Source organism: Anopheles merus, chromosome 3L (genome assembly GCF_017562075.2).
Source record: "Anopheles merus strain MAF chromosome 3L, AmerM5.1, whole genome shotgun sequence".
Lineage (NCBI taxonomy): Eukaryota > Metazoa > Arthropoda > Insecta > Diptera > Culicidae > Anopheles > Anopheles merus.
The window spans coordinates 6,557,337-6,573,987 of record NC_054085.1 but is presented as its reverse complement, the minus strand read 5'-3'; the positions used below and the strand labels follow the sequence as shown (position 1 = coordinate 6,573,987).

At 45.6% G+C, this 16,651-nt stretch overlaps 2 protein-coding genes across 8 annotated transcripts; both read left to right on the top strand.

Annotated features, from left to right (window-relative positions):
- The first annotated feature begins 377 nt into the window (after positions 1-377).
- Positions 378-1,341, top strand: LOC121600137 (probable elongation factor 1-beta). The gene is made up of 2 exons (XM_041928463.1): positions 378-557; positions 653-1,341. The coding sequence occupies exons 1-2, from the start codon at positions 478-480 to the stop codon at positions 1,239-1,241; spliced, it is 669 nt and encodes a 222-aa protein (XP_041784397.1). The 5' UTR covers positions 378-477; the 3' UTR covers positions 1,242-1,341.
- Positions 1,342-1,950: 609 nt separating this feature from the next.
- Positions 1,951-14,575, top strand: LOC121599011 (macoilin-2). Of its 7 annotated transcripts, none has more exons than XM_041926461.1 (10): positions 1,951-2,090; positions 3,598-3,766; positions 3,843-4,597; positions 7,763-7,907; positions 7,988-8,114; positions 8,218-8,344; positions 8,442-10,196; positions 10,281-10,572; positions 13,424-13,613; positions 13,706-14,575. In XM_041926461.1, exons 3-10 carry the CDS (start codon positions 4,521-4,523, stop codon positions 14,413-14,415), a joined length of 3,423 nt encoding a protein of 1,140 aa, XP_041782395.1. In that variant the 5' UTR covers positions 1,951-2,090; positions 3,598-3,766; positions 3,843-4,520; the 3' UTR covers positions 14,416-14,575. The 7 variants fall into 7 exon arrangements, with proteins under 7 accessions (XP_041782395.1, XP_041782392.1, XP_041782398.1 ...); XM_041926462.1 differs by lacking the exon at positions 1,951-2,090 and adding an exon at positions 2,223-2,419; XM_041926458.1 differs by lacking the exon at positions 3,598-3,766.
- The last annotated feature ends 2,076 nt before the right edge of the window (positions 14,576-16,651 follow it).

Sequence of the window (16,651 nt, the reverse complement as noted above, 5' to 3'; positions counted from 1 at the left end):
CATCAAGGATGAAGCATGATCATGAGTGGAGGGAGTGAATCCGAATGTTCATTTCTATTTTTAGCTCTTTTTTGCATGGGTTCATCTTTCACGTGTGTTCACTATCCCCGAAAATGATCTGTATTTCGTTGGTCTTTTCGGGGATAATTCGTTAACGAATTATCCCCGAAAAGACCAGCGAAAACCAGCGTGGTCGGGAGCTTGGGAACTTATGTGTGTAAATCTGGTTGCCAACTCTACGGTTAACTTACCGAAAACTACCGATAAAATTTGGAGGCGCCTACCAAAAACCGCCAAAATAATCTGGCCACACTGTTCGGGTATCGGGTTTATAGCATAGTCAAAGAGTCCACTTCTGTGCAATGTCGTATTTGTCAAAAAATACGATTAAAAAAAATCTCTTTCCGTAAAATCTTCATCGCACACACGTCGTGTCCGATCGCTCTGTTCCGAGATTTTTAAGGAAATTTGCTCAAAATGGCATTCGGAGATGTTAAGACCGCTAACGGACTGAAGGAATTGGACAAATTCCTGGCTGATCACAGCTATGTCGAAGGGTAAGCTAGTTTAAATATGGTTTCAAATTTTTGAGGTTAGCACACGGATTGCTTGCTGGAATGGTGACACGCAACCTGTTTTCCCTTCCCTCCAGATACGCTCCATCGAAGGCTGATCTGTCCGTGTTCGATGCCCTGGGCAAAGCTCCCGCCGCTACCCATGTGCACGCGCTGCGCTGGTACAACCACATCGCATCGTTCAACGCTAAGGAGCGCTCGGAATGGGGCGGTCAGGCCCTGCCACAGGTAGCCGGCGGCAAGCCTACTGTCGCCGCCGCACCGGCCGGCGGAGACGATGATGATGATGTGGATCTGTTCGGATCGGAGGATGAGGAAGAGAGCGCCGAGGCGGCGAAACTGAAGGAAGAGCGCCTGGCGGCATACAATGCAAAGAAGTCGAAGAAACCTGCCCTCATCGCCAAGAGCTCCATCATTTTGGACGTCAAACCGTGGGATGACGAAACCGACATGAAGGAAATGGAGAAGAACGTACGCAGCATCGAGATGGACGGACTGCTGTGGGGAGCGGCCAAGCTCGTACCGGTCGGCTATGGCATCCAGAAGCTGCAGATCTGCTGCGTTATCGAGGACGACAAGGTTTCGGTTGATCTGCTGACGGAGACGATTCAGGAGTTCGAGGATTACGTACAGTCTGTGGACATTGCCGCATTCAACAAGATCTAAATGTGTGTGTGCGTTTTTTTGGCTTCTGTTTTAAGTTTCTACCAACTACTCTTCACAGTGCGACAAGAATGGAATAAATGAACCCATTTTATTACTCAGATTTCTTGGCATTTTAGATACGAACAGCCGAAAGATACACCATTTTAGTAATCGGGGTGACCGGTATCCATAAACATCCATTCTGTAAACAAGAAACGTACTTTACTTCCCAAATTTCGATGAAAATGCATCTCAAAATAATACTTAACATGCAAACAGAAAACGTCATGTTGACCAGTTCAATCATTGATAATTATAACCGCTACATTGAAATTTATGAGTTCTCTAATGTTTAAAACGCTGCTAAAACTAATACAACAATTGAATAATTGAGATAAAAATGTCAACACCGAACCCACTGCCCATTTTCAGGCTATCCTTTTCGAATTGTGTTCTCTTAGTTCCTTAGTTATCAAAACTAACCAAATTTTCCTTAAACACTTTGCCAATTGATTATCCATCTGCTTCTGCAATGCAGAATCTGCATACTGTTTCTTTTTTTATTTATTGATATTTTTACAACGAACGAATTGTCCAAATCAAACATTTTCCTTTATTGCTGAGCAACCCTGTACCGAGGAACCCTACAAATGTTTAGCCCGCTCGATCGCTTCCGAAGATGGTTTGAATCGGCCAACTACGCCCATAAACCTAGCCGCGTGTGACAGCAGCAACAGACACAAACAAAAGCACAAGCACCAAATGCAAGACAGCAAGTGAAACGAAACGCGACTCGCTCACACAGCAGAAGTAAAATTCGGAAATATCCTGCAAAACTGCGCGCTGCCACAGTTTGGCTGGCTTTCAAAGGTGAAAAGTGTGCACTTTAACGTGTGCAGCACGTGAACGATCGAATCGTGCGGCTCGTTGTTGGTTATGTGCGCCTCAATTGTTTTGCCGTCGAACCAGCCGACCCGTAAAGTGCAGGGAAGAGTGGAGGGGGGGAGGGAGAGTTCCACACATCAGAAAACCTATCTTCATCACCATCACCGAAAGCGCAGAGAGCAGGCGGCTTTGGGAAATCGATTTTATTGTGCTCGGGGTGACGGAGTGATCATTTGTGCTGGGGATTGTACGTTTCAGTTGTGTTCTGGCGTAAAATTCCGGTTCTTGATTCCACACCAATTTGGGTAGCGTGTGTATGTGTCCGTGTGCGTGTGTGTGTTTGTAGTGCAACAGCGAAAAATGGGAAAATCTTGAATCGCTCCCTTGTGCGGTGCTCATTTTGTGATGAACCCCCTCCCCCCCCCGGATCATCCCCTCCCGGAGACCTTTCATTCAAAACAGCTGGAACGGTGAAAAACGGGAGTCTGCGTCCCGCGTGGCAATCTGCGCACCATTTCCTTGTTGAATTTCTGCTCATCCGTCCCACTGCGGAGGGAAAGTAAATCGCTATGGCCAGCGGCGAGTTTTGTGATTTTCCACGAAGCCAGCTAGTTAGTTTATCCTTTTATTTTAAGCATTATGAAGGAGGGAAAAAAAGATTTCCCTTCCCGTCCTGCCTTTCGTAGCTTGTCCCACAGAGGGCAATAACGAGAGCATAAAGTATGCTGACCGGAGAGAAGAGGAAAATTTGTACGAACCAGCCGTAAAGAGCTAGAGAGAGAGAGAGTCCAAGAACCCAACGCATCAACGGCGACAACGAACGGCCGTGCTGATGTACTCGAGAGCGCGCAGAAAAGCTTGTGCGTGGTATTTTTCGAAGCGGAAGCTGGTTCCATCATCCAGCGTAAACCGGAACGGAGACAACCATCCACAGAAACGCTAGGCAACATCCTGCGAACGCACAGAAGCTCCCCCATTCACATGCGACAGCGATCTGTACCCTTCCTTTTGGCCACGGGTTTCCCGTGGCGGGGTCTGATGGTAGCAGCGTTCGTGGAAGACCGAGAATGCATCGGTTACATTTTACACGTCAGATTTTCGGAATTTGATTAACTCCAAACATTTCGAATAATGTCCACCAGGAACATGACGGGAAAAGCATCTCGTGAATGTTTAAAGAAACGATAGAATAGCATAATGTGTGTTGGTTGGTTTCGTTGTTCGGGAAAATCTCTATTCTGAATCTTCTCTTCGTTTCCATTTCTACACATACAAACCAAACCACACACGCACACACAACCCGATGTGAGATTGAGTTAGGGTGTTGGAAAACAGATTAGCAAATTATCGTTGTACAGTAGGCCACCACTGCCGTCCCGGTGACGTGCTTGTGACGTTGTGCGTGGTTTCTGCGCTCGGATGAAAAGCGTTTGCCAAAAACAAGAGCAAAAATAAGATCAACACGTTTGTCAATGCATATTTTACCACACAGGTGCAGAGGAAACTGCCACACGAGGTCGAAATTACATCTCCGCAATTGTTTGTGAGCACCGAGAGTGCAGTTGAGAGTGAGCAGGGCGAATAATCCTGGGAGGTTGTAGCGATTTTTCTTCGCCTAAATTTCCACGCATATCTTGCGTGGCACTCGTGTGTATGTGTGGGTTTGTGTGCGCGCTTGTACATGCAAGTGATTCGGGAAAATCTCAACACATGGCTTTTGTTATCACATCCCTTTAGGTGCGTTTTTCAATGTGCTGGCCGTGATAGCCTGGTGGTATATCATCTAAAAAGGAACCTTGCCGTCCCGATCCGCCCGCCCTACCCATCAACGTGCACGGTTTGAAGTGTGACGCGTGTTTACCGCTGGCCGTGTGTGCGGCTGAAGAAAAGGTGCATCATTGCTCGGAGTGAAGAGAAAAGTGAAGAAAAAAACAACAACAACCAAAAGAGAGAGAGATCAAAAATTCTATATTTATCGAAAGTGGACACAGTCGCAAGGTTTGTGTGCGTGTGTGTGTTAGTGCTAGTTGGTTTTTCCCCTTTTCATGCCAGCGATTGTGTTGTTGTGTCGTTGGCTGTGCTGCTGCTAGTGGCAACATCATCATCATAGGCGTCCTGCGAAAAACGGTGTGTGTACTCGCGCAGCGGGGCTTTCCACGCGCTGATTCGCAGTAGGCGTGAGGGTGGCAGGAGCCACACAGAACACCACAGCCCTACAACACTACTACTGCCTGCTGGTTTCGCGAGAGCGTGTGCGAGCGAACCGGGAAAGTCCCTCGATTGGTCGGCAGGATATCCGCCGGACTGAACAGCAAAGCCGGGCAGCTGCTGCCGGGCGTGGAACATTTCGTTGGGAAACGGATTCGCTACCACGGAGCTGGCCGGACCGACATCACCATCAAGCGGTGCGCTATAATGAAGAGGCGCAATGCCGACTGTGGCAAAATACGACGGCCCATCAAGAAGAACAAAATTGCGGAACAGATTGGGAGGTATGTAAGGGTTAGGGGAGCGGGTATCGTTGTAGTTTTACCCAGTGAAGCAATGGCATTCGTTTGACTCACTAGGGAACTGATCAAGTTTGCCGACTTTATTTAGTACAGTAATTTGGAGGACAAGAGATGTACTTTTAGCTTTGCGAGGAAGACTCTTTTTCTCCTGAGCCTGGACCGTAAACTGCGTCGGAATGTTTTGTGTGCATTGGGAACAATAATACCGTAACAATGATACAGAAATCATTGTGAACTCGATGGGAAACCCATCAACTCCAACAAAAGGTCGGTTCCGATTTTTTGCGACGCCTCCAAAAAAGCTTTGGTGAGGTGGATGTTGGGGCAACGCTGCGCGCGCGTTGTAAACAAATGAGACACAGCTTTCATGCTGCTCTGCCCCTGGTTGAGGGAAGCAGCATGGGGTGGGGGGAGGTACATATGCGTTGGTATTTTATTGCCAGTTAACGAAAACACACACGCGCGCACAATCCGGCCGTATCGAGCAAGCAGCCGGCAAGGCAACGGTTTTCCGCTATGCTATCGCGGTTAATGACACTTTCAACGTAACCCCCTCCTCGTGCGTTATCCTTCCGTGTGTAGCTTGCCCATGCCGCCATGCCTTTATGTTGGGGAAACTGTGTAGTATGCGGTATGATGATTATTTGTTTTGGCTGGTTCGTTCTCTCGACTTGAAATGATATGGTGCGGACTAGCTCAGTACACGCGCTCGGGAGAGACGCCACATGCCCGCGCCTCCATCTTGACAGATGGTGCCGGAGGCTGTATAAAATCGATGCGATACATTAATCGATATGTTTGTCCTAGTGGTGAAGCCTTAGCATAACGGGGGATTGTTCGAGACGACTTCACAAAATCCTATCCACGGTGGGCCAAGAAGCGATGGGGGTTTGTTATGCTTGATCCTGAAAATATGCTCTATGCTAAGCTTTGTTTCTCCATCTCCACTGTAAGATATAACCATGTTACGGTTAAAAAGTTTTTATTATTATTAAGTCATTATTCAATGGACAGTTAATTTTTTTTTTACAGAGGCTTTGAGCCGATTGACCTCATTCGCCTCTTATAACAGTTATAGTCCTGATGAATTTCCTTAGGTTTAAACCTAACTTAGGCTACAAACTTAACTTATCGCCTATATCCTGGCGCAAATGCGGTCTTTAAAAGATTCTAGTGACGTATCGAACTCGAAAAATTGATAGACTTTATTAAAAGCTCTGCACATAGGAATTGTGGGGTCTCCCGCGCAAATATGTCTAACGAAAATAATTTCTCGTGCGCAAATATATTGCAAATAAATTAGAAGTGCAATTCTCTTAATGAGAATTGTCTCTAGGGTTACGATAGAGGCATAAGAAATATGGATGCAGTTGCTAAGACGTGGCTCGATTCCCATCTGGATCATCTAATCAAGCACTACATGGTGATTTTTTTGCTTAAATGATACATTCTTTGAAGTGCATATTTCAACGTAAAAAAAGTTGAATGTTGAAACTCATATATATTTTTTCTTAGGTTGTCAAACATATTTAATAAACATAAGTTTGGCAATTTCTCACAGTCGATCTACCCTTTGCTGGGATTGTTAGTCCTGTGCATAGATGACTTGGTTAATACAAGTTTTAAACCCGTGGATGAGCGTGTAGTTAAGTCGCCCGTATGAAAAATAGACGATATTTTTTGCGGCTTGTCATTTATTGCAATCCTCAAAAAACCCCTTAGCTTACCCATTTTATACATTTTTTTTTTCAATCACATTATATTATGTTGTATTTTATTTCAAGCTAGAATCTTTGCATTCGTGATCTCTCATTTGAGCCTTGATTTGATTTTTTCTATTAGTATTATAAGATGATTTGTCCAAACGATGGTTCATGAGAATCACACAAGACTTTAAAACATAGCTGCCAATGAAAAATTGATATCAATTTCATAAAAAAATGATGGAATAATGAAAGATAGCCAAGGAAAAATGATGATATCAATCAATGGTGAAATCAATTTGTTATCATCAATAAAATGGGGGTAGCAAAAATGGAACGAAAAGGTTAAGAAAGTTTATCGTAGAAGTACTAACGTGATGAAAATATGACCATTTGTGCCATCAAGGGTTATGCAAATAGCTATCGTTTTATCATCCAAAAAGAAATATCGAGCAAGCCATGACTCGTACCTACAAGTAGAGTTCGTCGCACGCCTGTATTTGGTCAAGGGATACTTGTTGCTCTGTCCTGCCCGCTAAGTATTCTTTCTCATGGGTAGTATGTCACTTTGACAGTCTTACCTTAGCACTTACCGGTTTCCGAATCGATCAGATCTGGGCTATTAATTTTTGCTTTAATGTTTGCGGAGATTATTTGTGTTTCGTCTCCTTTTTTCTCCATTCAATGTTCCCTTTTTCCTTGTATGTGATATAATTTCTCTCACGAATAAGCAACGGGAAACAACAGCTGCAAACAACCGAGAAGCGAACGGCTTTTACTTGGTTGCAGCGGGCATTTGGTCGCCTCTTGATCTTCCCTTCCCAGATGCATTAATGCCTGCCTGTTATTCTACTGCAGTTTTTGTTAGTTCTGTTCCGGTTTCTGTTATGTCTTGCAATCGCCGCCATCAGCTGGTGCCTTTTTATTTCTGCTTGCAACGCGTGTTTGGTGCCCAGGCCGTTTGAAGAAGTTGTTTTGAAGGTGGTCGAAGCATGTTTTCTTCCTTAGCAATGGATAATTATCATTTATCGATGGGTTGCGTTTTTCTTTCTCTCTTTCTCTCTTCAGTTACACTTCGCTCTGCAAAAGTAGCTTCGTTTTTTCTGTTTGAATTGCTCAAAGCGTCTTGGTGAACGTAGATCGGTTGGCCGTCGATGTGTCTTAGATGCTTCTGTTTATTCTTCCTTCCTAACCCGATGGAAACAAATTGATTCTGCCTTTCACATTTATTGCCCAGGCGTTTGCTTCCGCCTAAAAAAGCAGCTCCTAAACGATTCATGGCCAGTGAACGAATAGCTTAGGAGCTTTATAAATCTTTTCAGCTTTGTTTAATTCTATAGTTAATGCGCTCTAAGTACAAATCCCCTCGGCCAAACAGTGAGCAAATAAGGAACTGTTCGAATGATGATAATGATGGATTACTTCTTATTTTTGTTCCTTTCAGCAACACCCTGCTCTACATCAAATTCCTACTATTATGGGCGTCCGTAATAACAGCAGACTTTTTGCTCGAATTCCGTTTTGAATTCCTATGGCCGTTCTGGCTGCTGCTTCGTTCGATATATGATTCCTACAAATATAAAGGATTGGTATGTGTGTACAATCCATCGACTTGTATGGCACTTGACTTATGTGCCGTTTCTTATTTTTACGTCCACTTCTATTATAGGCATTTTCGGTGCTGTTCGTCTGCATAGCGGTGACATCCGATTTGGTATGTCTATTTTTCATCCCCGTTCAGTGGCTATTTTTTGCCGCCAGTACATACGTTTGGGTCCAGTACGTCTGGCATACAGGTACGCATTCTAATTTAACGTATTTTCAATAGAAGTAACGTAGCGCTCGATCAATAGACGAACACATATACCTAAATTATAATCCGTTTGTTTCATATTTTAGATAAAGGAATCTGTTTGCCAACGATAATACTGTGGATACTGTTTGTATATCTGGAGGCTGCCATACGATGGAAGGACAGTCGCAATATACCGCATCTCAATCTTTGCCGACCGTTCGCCGCTCATTGGTAAGCATGGCGGTTGGTTTCGACAGTGACCGCGTTGCAACGCCAAACGCGAAAGGACACACAGCAATATTGATGATCATCTTGAACGATATTTCAGCATTGGCTATCCGGTGGTGACGCTTGGGTTCGGTTTCAAGAGCTACGTAGGCTTCCGCATACGGCAACGCAAGCAGCGCGAGGTAGCAAAGGACAACGACTTCTACATGCAGTTGCTGCAGGAAGCACTGCCGAAGGAGGAATCCAGGGCGCTAGAACCGCTGGCCGACGGGGCTACCGGGGCGGGCAGCGAGCAGCTGACGTCAACGAAGGAGCTCGTACCCGTAGCGACGTTGGGAAACAATCATAGTCTGAACAGTAGTAGCCACAGTGCTACGAGCAACCGAAGTGATACAGGGCAGCATCACCACCACAATCACCATAATCACAATCATCACCACAATAATCACCAACAGCAGCAGCAGCAGCAGCAGCATCATGCAAGTCACAGTAAGAGTGCACAGAGCTCCAAATCGTCCAGCAGTGGATCCTCCTCGACGACGCATGTGAATGGGCACGTTAGCAGCGGTAGTTCGCCGTCCTCCTCGTCGACCAGTACGATGAATGGCGGTCTAAATCACGCTTCACACCAACAGCAAGGCTCTTCCAAGCATCGGAAAAGTTTGGACAAGGATAGCAGCAGCAGCAGCAACAGCAGCGGCAGCAGCAATGCGTCATCCAATTCAACCAGCACGTTTAATGCTGGCAGTAAGATGAATGGTGGTAGCGGTGGCAGTGGAGGTAACTACTCCTATCATCAGACCACCACATTCCAACAGAACGGTGGTAATGCTAGCACCACCAGCAGTAGCTCCAGCGGCAGCAGTAGCACTGGTGGTGGTAGCGCCACACACAGTACAAAAGAAACCTCGAGCACGGGAAGTCGTGGCGGCGATCATAATGGCAGCATTCACTGCAACGGTGGAGCTGTGGCAAAGGATGCAAAAGATGGATCCGGGCAGGGTCTCGCCGCTCGTAAAGATTACGACAAGGAGACAACGAGCAACAGTAGCAGTGCGGCCGCCGTTTCGACCGGTTCGTCTTCTTCGAGCACCGCGAAACACTCCAATCGTTCCAAAAGTCCAACCGAAAGCAGCACGCATAGTGTTGCGGTGGGAAGCAGCAAATCGAACAGTAACAAACAGAACGGCCACATCAGTTCGCAATACCATCAGCCGGAGCTTGTACAGCAGGTGGCGTGTACGGAAGTAGCGACGGCTGGGTCCGAATCGAAAGGGGGCGGTGGTCGTTCCGGGCGCAAAAATCGGCTCAAGAAAGCTGCCGAGCAGCAGGCTCAACTGTCGGCAATTGCTAAACTTTGTGCTACCCTGGCGCTGGCGTCCTCGGTGACCACGCTAACGACAGCGGGCGGAGCCACGTTGTCATCCGGTGGTGGTGGCGACAAGGCAACAACCATCACGTCAGCTTCGTACACCGGGGCTGGCAGTGTGCCGTCTGCCTCCGTTAAGGACAATCACCAACACAATAGCGAACAGGTGAAGGAATCTGGCGATGGCCGGTCTAGCAGCAGCAGTAGTGGCGCCAGAACAGCGAAAGCGACCCCAGCGGCGACAGGATCGTCGTCTGGGCAAGCTTCATCTGCTGGAGCAGCTCCGCCAGTTGCTACTACCGTGGTGGTGCAGAAGGTGTGCGAATCGTGCCCACGGCTCGAAGGTGACCTAAAGAAGCTGCGGGCTGAACTGTCGACTCATCGACAGACAGAGAATGAGCTGCGTCAAAAGTATGATTCCAACACGGGCAACCTGAAATCGTGTTTACAGGCTAAGCAGAAGGAATACGAAGAACTACAGACCAGGTAGGAACAATCGGTGATAATTGAGTAGCAATCGAGCTCTAGACTAAACCTTTCTTTTCCCTTCTTTCGTTCGTATCGTTGTAGATACCAAGAGCTTAGCAGCCAGCGGCAGCAGGAACGGCAAAATTTGCAAACCGTTGAACGACGGCTGGGTGAAGAACGGCGCCACCGTCAATCGCTCGAGGCTCAGCTCAACAATGAGCGCAAGTACCGGAAGCAGGCCGAGGAGAAGGCGGCGCGCTCCGAGTGTGGCGAGTCGTGCAAGATGAAAAAGCAACAGATGGAAATGGAAATCGACAAGCTGCAGCACGAAGTGATAAACGCGGAGGAGGGCAAGCTGATGGCCGAAAAGCAGGCTCGCAACTATGAGCAGGAGGTAATTTTGCAATAGTTTAGGATAAATCCCATGCTTTGTTGGATAATTGTGAATAGGTAACTTCCCACTGAACGATTATTTGATGGGGAATCTCCTTGCCCTTTCACAAAAAAAAAATCGAGAACCGTTTTGCGTTTCCACGACACGATTCTTCTGTGGATTCGAAAATGACGATTTTATGAGCGTACATATCTTCTTCTTCTTCTTTGGCGCAACAACCGCTGTCGGTCAAGGCCTGCCAGTAGTACCCACTAGTGAAGTGAGCTTTGGCTTTCAGTGACTTACCATAGCAGGATAGTCAGTTCTGCGCGTATGGGAGCACGGTCTATTCGGGACTTGAACCCATGACGGGCATGTTGTTAAGTCGTACAAGTTGACGACTGTACCACCAGACCGGCTCAACGTACATATACACATTAACAATTACGTACATAGACACATATACACATTAACAACCCAAGTGACATTTTCGAGCAGATTGTTAGCCTTTTTCGAGTTCCTACAAGCTTAAAGAGCAGGCTTAAAACTGGCTTAAAGAGCAAGCGATATTGCAGAGTTTAAGCTTATTGTAACAGTTGAAACGTCAGAGTGAAGCGTTTTTTCTGGTGCCATTTTGAGAATTGTCATCACGTTGTGCACAAGCTACCGGAACAAAACAAAGCATGCGTAATCTTCAATCCGTATCAAACAAAAAGTTTATTATAAAATACTCTTTCACGTTGTTTTGTTACTTTCCCTGCGTTTCTCCGCTATTCTGATACTCCTGGATAGATCGTTTTCTTCTTACTCAGTGTTTTGGTTGTTGAACACCGGAGACGAAACTGCAAGCTTCTTGTTTGTCCGGCTTCTACCGAAGTTCTGACATAAACATCAACGCTTCAACACATCGTTGTTCACTCACACATCCATGTTTTCAAGGGTTGTATGAGGCAATGGGTTAAATCGAGCTGTTCACAAGGAGTTTAAGCTAAAAATGTAGAACAGTTGTCACCTGGGTAGATTCGTGCCATCCAGCCTACAGCGGATGGCAAAAAAAGCACGAAAAAGATTCGCGGAACTTTGCTCGATTTTCCGTTGCCTGGGAGACGGTGATATTGATAGGAGTTTTCAAGCAGAAATCGTTTCATGGAAACAAGATTCATTAATCTAAGCAGATTAGTGACGGGAGCTCGAGACAGATACTGATGCTGGAATCGATTGCGATTCCGTACCCGTTCCCGGAGTCAATTCCGGAGCTGATTTGGAGTTGGCTCCAGAATCAATTCTGCTATCGTAATCGGCTCCGGAATTGGAATCTTCATGGGAATCGCAATTTGCTGCGGTAACGGAATCAGGATTGACTCCAGAAATGGAATTAGCTCCGGAATGAGAATCAGTTCTTTAATTGATATAAGAAGTTTCCGAAGCAATATCAGTCCGGGAATCTCCATGAGAATGGATCGTTTACAAGTAGTGGAATTTGGAACAAGTGTGCCACCTTAAGTATTTCAAGTTATAACTCACTAAAACGTGTTTTTCAAAAGCCGATTTAAATCTCATAACCATTTTACATCTATTTCCTCACTTATAAATGAGTTTCGCTTGAAAAAAGTGCAAACAAAACAGTTTTTGAAGCGTTTTAAAAAGGGTCCAAAAAGACGTTGTTGGGCTATGGGGCAAGAGTGTCAGTCGTATGGGGCAAGACGGCCACCTGGTTAAAATAACCGTATTTCTTGGATAATTGGAAATTATTACGTTTGTACCACTAGTGTATCTATTCCTACATGTCTTGAGTCACCAATGAACCCCTTTTCATTACAAACAGTATCGCAATATGGGTTGTTGCTGGTCTGTTTTTCCGGAGTAGAATCCGCTCGTAAAAGCGCACCATACCGCTAAACGCTACAACAATGTTTACATTTTGACAGCTCGCGCCTATGAAAGATGGTGGCACACTTGCCCCAAATAGAGATGGCTCTTTTGCCCCAAAAGTTGTAACTTTTTGAAATTGAATTTTTCAGTGACAAAAAGGAAGTTTTTTTTTCAACTAACCCCACAAAAAATTTCACGTTTTCTCAGCTATACGGTGGTGTAAATATTTTCTCGGTTGATTGTTCGCATGATTTTTGAGAGCTTATTTGGTTGGATTAAAAAATTATAATATTCTGCTCAATTTTAAAACTCAATATAAATCAGTTCAAAACGATGGGAAATATCAATTGGTCTATATGAAATTCGGCTCAGTATACCTAGTCATTGGAAAGCAACCAACTGTATACACAATTGATCATTAAACTAAAGTTTTTAAGGAAAAATGCTTGGTGGCACTTTTGCCCCGTATGGCACACTTGCCCCAAATTCCGCTAAATTTTGATTCTTTGCGGCTATTAACTAGTGATGGGCAAAAGGGCTCCGATTGGCTTCAGACAATTTCGGAGGCGGCTCTAGATCAACGGCGTGGGTGCGGAACGACCATCACTACTATCAACATGTAGCATCATTGGACCCAAACGCCTATTCTTATAGAGATGCCAAAACCGACTCCGATTCCTTAGCCGATTTCAATTCCGGAACCGATTCTGATCCCCGAGCAGATTCCGGAACCAAATCCGAATCCGATTTCAATTCCGGTGCCGATTCCGATTCCGGAATCGGTTCCACAAACTGATTTTAGACCTGTTATCCGGAATCGATTCCGACAAAAACTTCATTTTTCCAATCACTAAAGCAGATGCATGGGTTATCAGAGATTCATGGCTCGAAACGTGAAACTTTTTTCACCTGGTCTGGAGATACCTGGACACAACAGAGTCGATTATACGATTATGCTTTGTATTTGTTCGGCCTATCTGACATTTCCTTTACTTTTCAGATGAGAAAGTACGAGCTACAGCTGCGAAGCCGTGAATCGCAACCCAACACAGAAGTGCTGATCAGCGCTTTGGCCGTGATGCGGGAAAAGAACGAAACGCTGGAGAAGAACCTGTCGGCCGAAACGAGAGTTAAGCTGGACTTATTCTCAGCCCTCGGGGGCACCAGGCGAGAGGTGGAAATTCTCACCTGTACGTATCCTGTAGCGCTCACTCGACAATTTGTACGATTACGGTGGGAGGTATATTAAATCTAATTTTGCATCCATTTTTTTCATTGCCAGGTTCCCTGCGATCGAAGGAAAAGGAAATACTCGATCTTAATGCAAAAATCGTGCAGCTCGTGGCGGTTATGCCGAACGATGCCCTCGGACTGACCAGCCATGGTGGGGGAGGTGGAACGGACGGTTCGTCGATGATGCGATTGGCCGACGCACCGCAGCTTCTGCCGCAATCGCTGTCGAGCGGGCATCTCAACGGGATGGGCCCGGTTAGCAGCGGTGGAGCTGGGGGAGGTGGTGTTGCTGGAGGTACAGGCGGGGGAGGCGGTATGCATCAAAGCAGTCAGCAGCAGCAGCAGCAGCAACAGCAGCAACAGCAGCATCAGCAACAACAACAGCAGCAGCAGCAACAACCAAGCCCATTGTCGCACATGGTGGTGCAGAACGGACCATCGTTCTGCAGTCAATTAGGTAGCCTCGGGGTGCTAACATCCACGATGGCGACGCTGCCCTCGTCGTCGGTGCTGGCCGGTTCGAACTCGAGTTCGGCGAACAATGGCTGCGGCGTCGTCCACCCGTCGTCCGGTACTGTCTGCGTCGGTTTGCCATCGCTGGGGGGCCCTGGCAGTGGCAACAATGGAGGACAAATAGTACAAATTCAAAACGCAAACAATGGTGGCGCCAACGGCGGCAACTGTCCCTCCAGTCTCGATCCGAACGCGACGATTTACACGCCGAAGAACAACGGCATGGTCGGCGGCACCGAAGCCTGACCGCATGAGTTATCGTTTTTCCCGCCCGGCAATGTCACCTTTTCAGCGCTCCCATCGGCGTCCTCGCTAGCGCTGTTTGTCAGCCTGGACAGCAGCGCTGGTGGCACCATTAGCACCACTGCTACATCCACTGCTAACGCCAGTGCAACAAATCCAACTAGCAGCAGCAGCATCACCACCACCAACAACCTGATCAGTGCTAGCGTGGCCAACCTGGCGCAACAGTTCAACGCACACCATGCTCAACATTCAGTAGCCGGTTCTGCTGCTAGCAGTTTGCCATCACACTCAACGTCGCTGCTATTAGCGCAAACGAATTGCCCTGCCCAACAGCACTATCAGCAGCAGCAGCAGCAGCAGCCGCAACAGAGTACGCAGTACCACCAGCAACAGAAACAGCAATCGCATCATCAACAACAACAGCAGCATCGACAACATCCGCCAAACGATCCGTTCGCTTAATTTGCAACAACGCGTCACGCATCGGAAACTTTCTTCACGTTCGATTTGTTGTGTTTGGTTCGTTGGTTTAAAATTTTCTACATTGAACTTTTTTTTCTCTCTTTTAATCTTTAAACTGTATAGCTTCTCCTTCCCGCCGTGGTGACGAAAATTTCGCAACACAGGGAAATGCTTTTACTGCTTCTTCGAATACACTGTTCAAACGTAACACGCATGTTTCGCTGTGCAGCTCCCGAAAGCTCTGAAACGGTTTTTGATCTCATAAGAATAATCTCTCTCCCGCGCCACCCCCCGTACGAGCATGTTCATCGTTCACTTGCGCTGTACATAGGTTACGGTAGCGTTTATAATTTACCTGAAACACACACCTTGTGGGATGTTTTTGTTTTTTATTTTAATTGTTTTGCACAAAGCTCCTACATTTTGCTTTCTTCGAACATTATCTGTTGATTGACTGGTCGGTTCGGCCATAATTTGTGCTGATCTTCTGAATATGACTCTCTTTGTCTTTCTCTCTGTGTTTACCCTCCATTTAATACAATTTATTATAGGCTACCGTTTAGCGTTTCAAATGAATTTGCTGATTTGGCATCGTACTTAGGACTGTACTTTGGTGTGATCCAAACATCCTAAACTCAAAAGGATTCCCGCTAATTTCATTACAGTGATTTTTGTTTTCCTTGTTTTTGGACTCACTCCATTCACGGGAATAGGAGAATAGAGTGTCAAATGCTAGTTCCTTCCATTACTCTACGCTGTGCTGCTTGTCGATCATTACTTTTCCTCTTCCTCTAAGTGGTCCCTAATTTGGCTGCAGAGAGCGCAAATGCGAGACAGCAACACATGGTTTGTGCGCGCCCATTGCGGATGTCTATACGCACTGATGTTCAGCTGCGTTGCCCTTCCCTGTGGGCCCCTTTCTACCTTAAAAGCCACCAAGCTTGGCCAGAGCGGTTTTGCAAAATGAAATATGCAAACAAGAAAATGATAAGTATCGTGTGCCGGGAAGGAGGAAATTGCAGACATAATGTTGTGATATTCATATTACTTAAATATATATACACGTACAATATATATATATTCTTACAATTAATATTAAATATATATTTTTACAATTAATCGTAACTATAGATTATTTATCATGACACACATACACACACATAAACGTTGTAAAACAAAACAACAACAAAAACACTCAAAAGCGGTTTAGTGGAAGAACAACTATTTAAACAAAAACAATGGTCCCGTAGCCCGTATTAACACAAAATTCAATCATAAAAAGGCAGGTGCCTTTCTTTCTGATGAAATTTCGAGTGATAGTTTGGAATGAAGTTTTTTCGGCATTCAAAATTTTTGTCTTCTTCAAATTATGACTCTCGCCCCAAAAAATCCTGCCGATAGTAAACTGCCGCAAGTACTGATACTTTCAATGCTGTCTAGTTAAGTTTCGCATCCTAAATAGTTAGACTCTGAGTGTGTGTGTGTATTTTTTTTAGTTAGTTAGTAACATTCATCGAAAGCGTCGCACGAAAATAGTTTGATTTTGAGCCGATTCCTGCTGCTTTGAGAGATTCGTTTTTGGTTTTTCGATTAGAAAAAGGCACACGTTTTATGTTGCGTTTTTTTTGTTATCTTTACAACACAAAATACGATTGCGTTAACAAACAAACGTCGATACATTGGCCATTGCTGCTGGCAGAAGTAAAAGAATGGATTGAATTGGAAAAGCTATGCTTTTCTGATGCATGATGCACCACCACCACACACCCCGTTC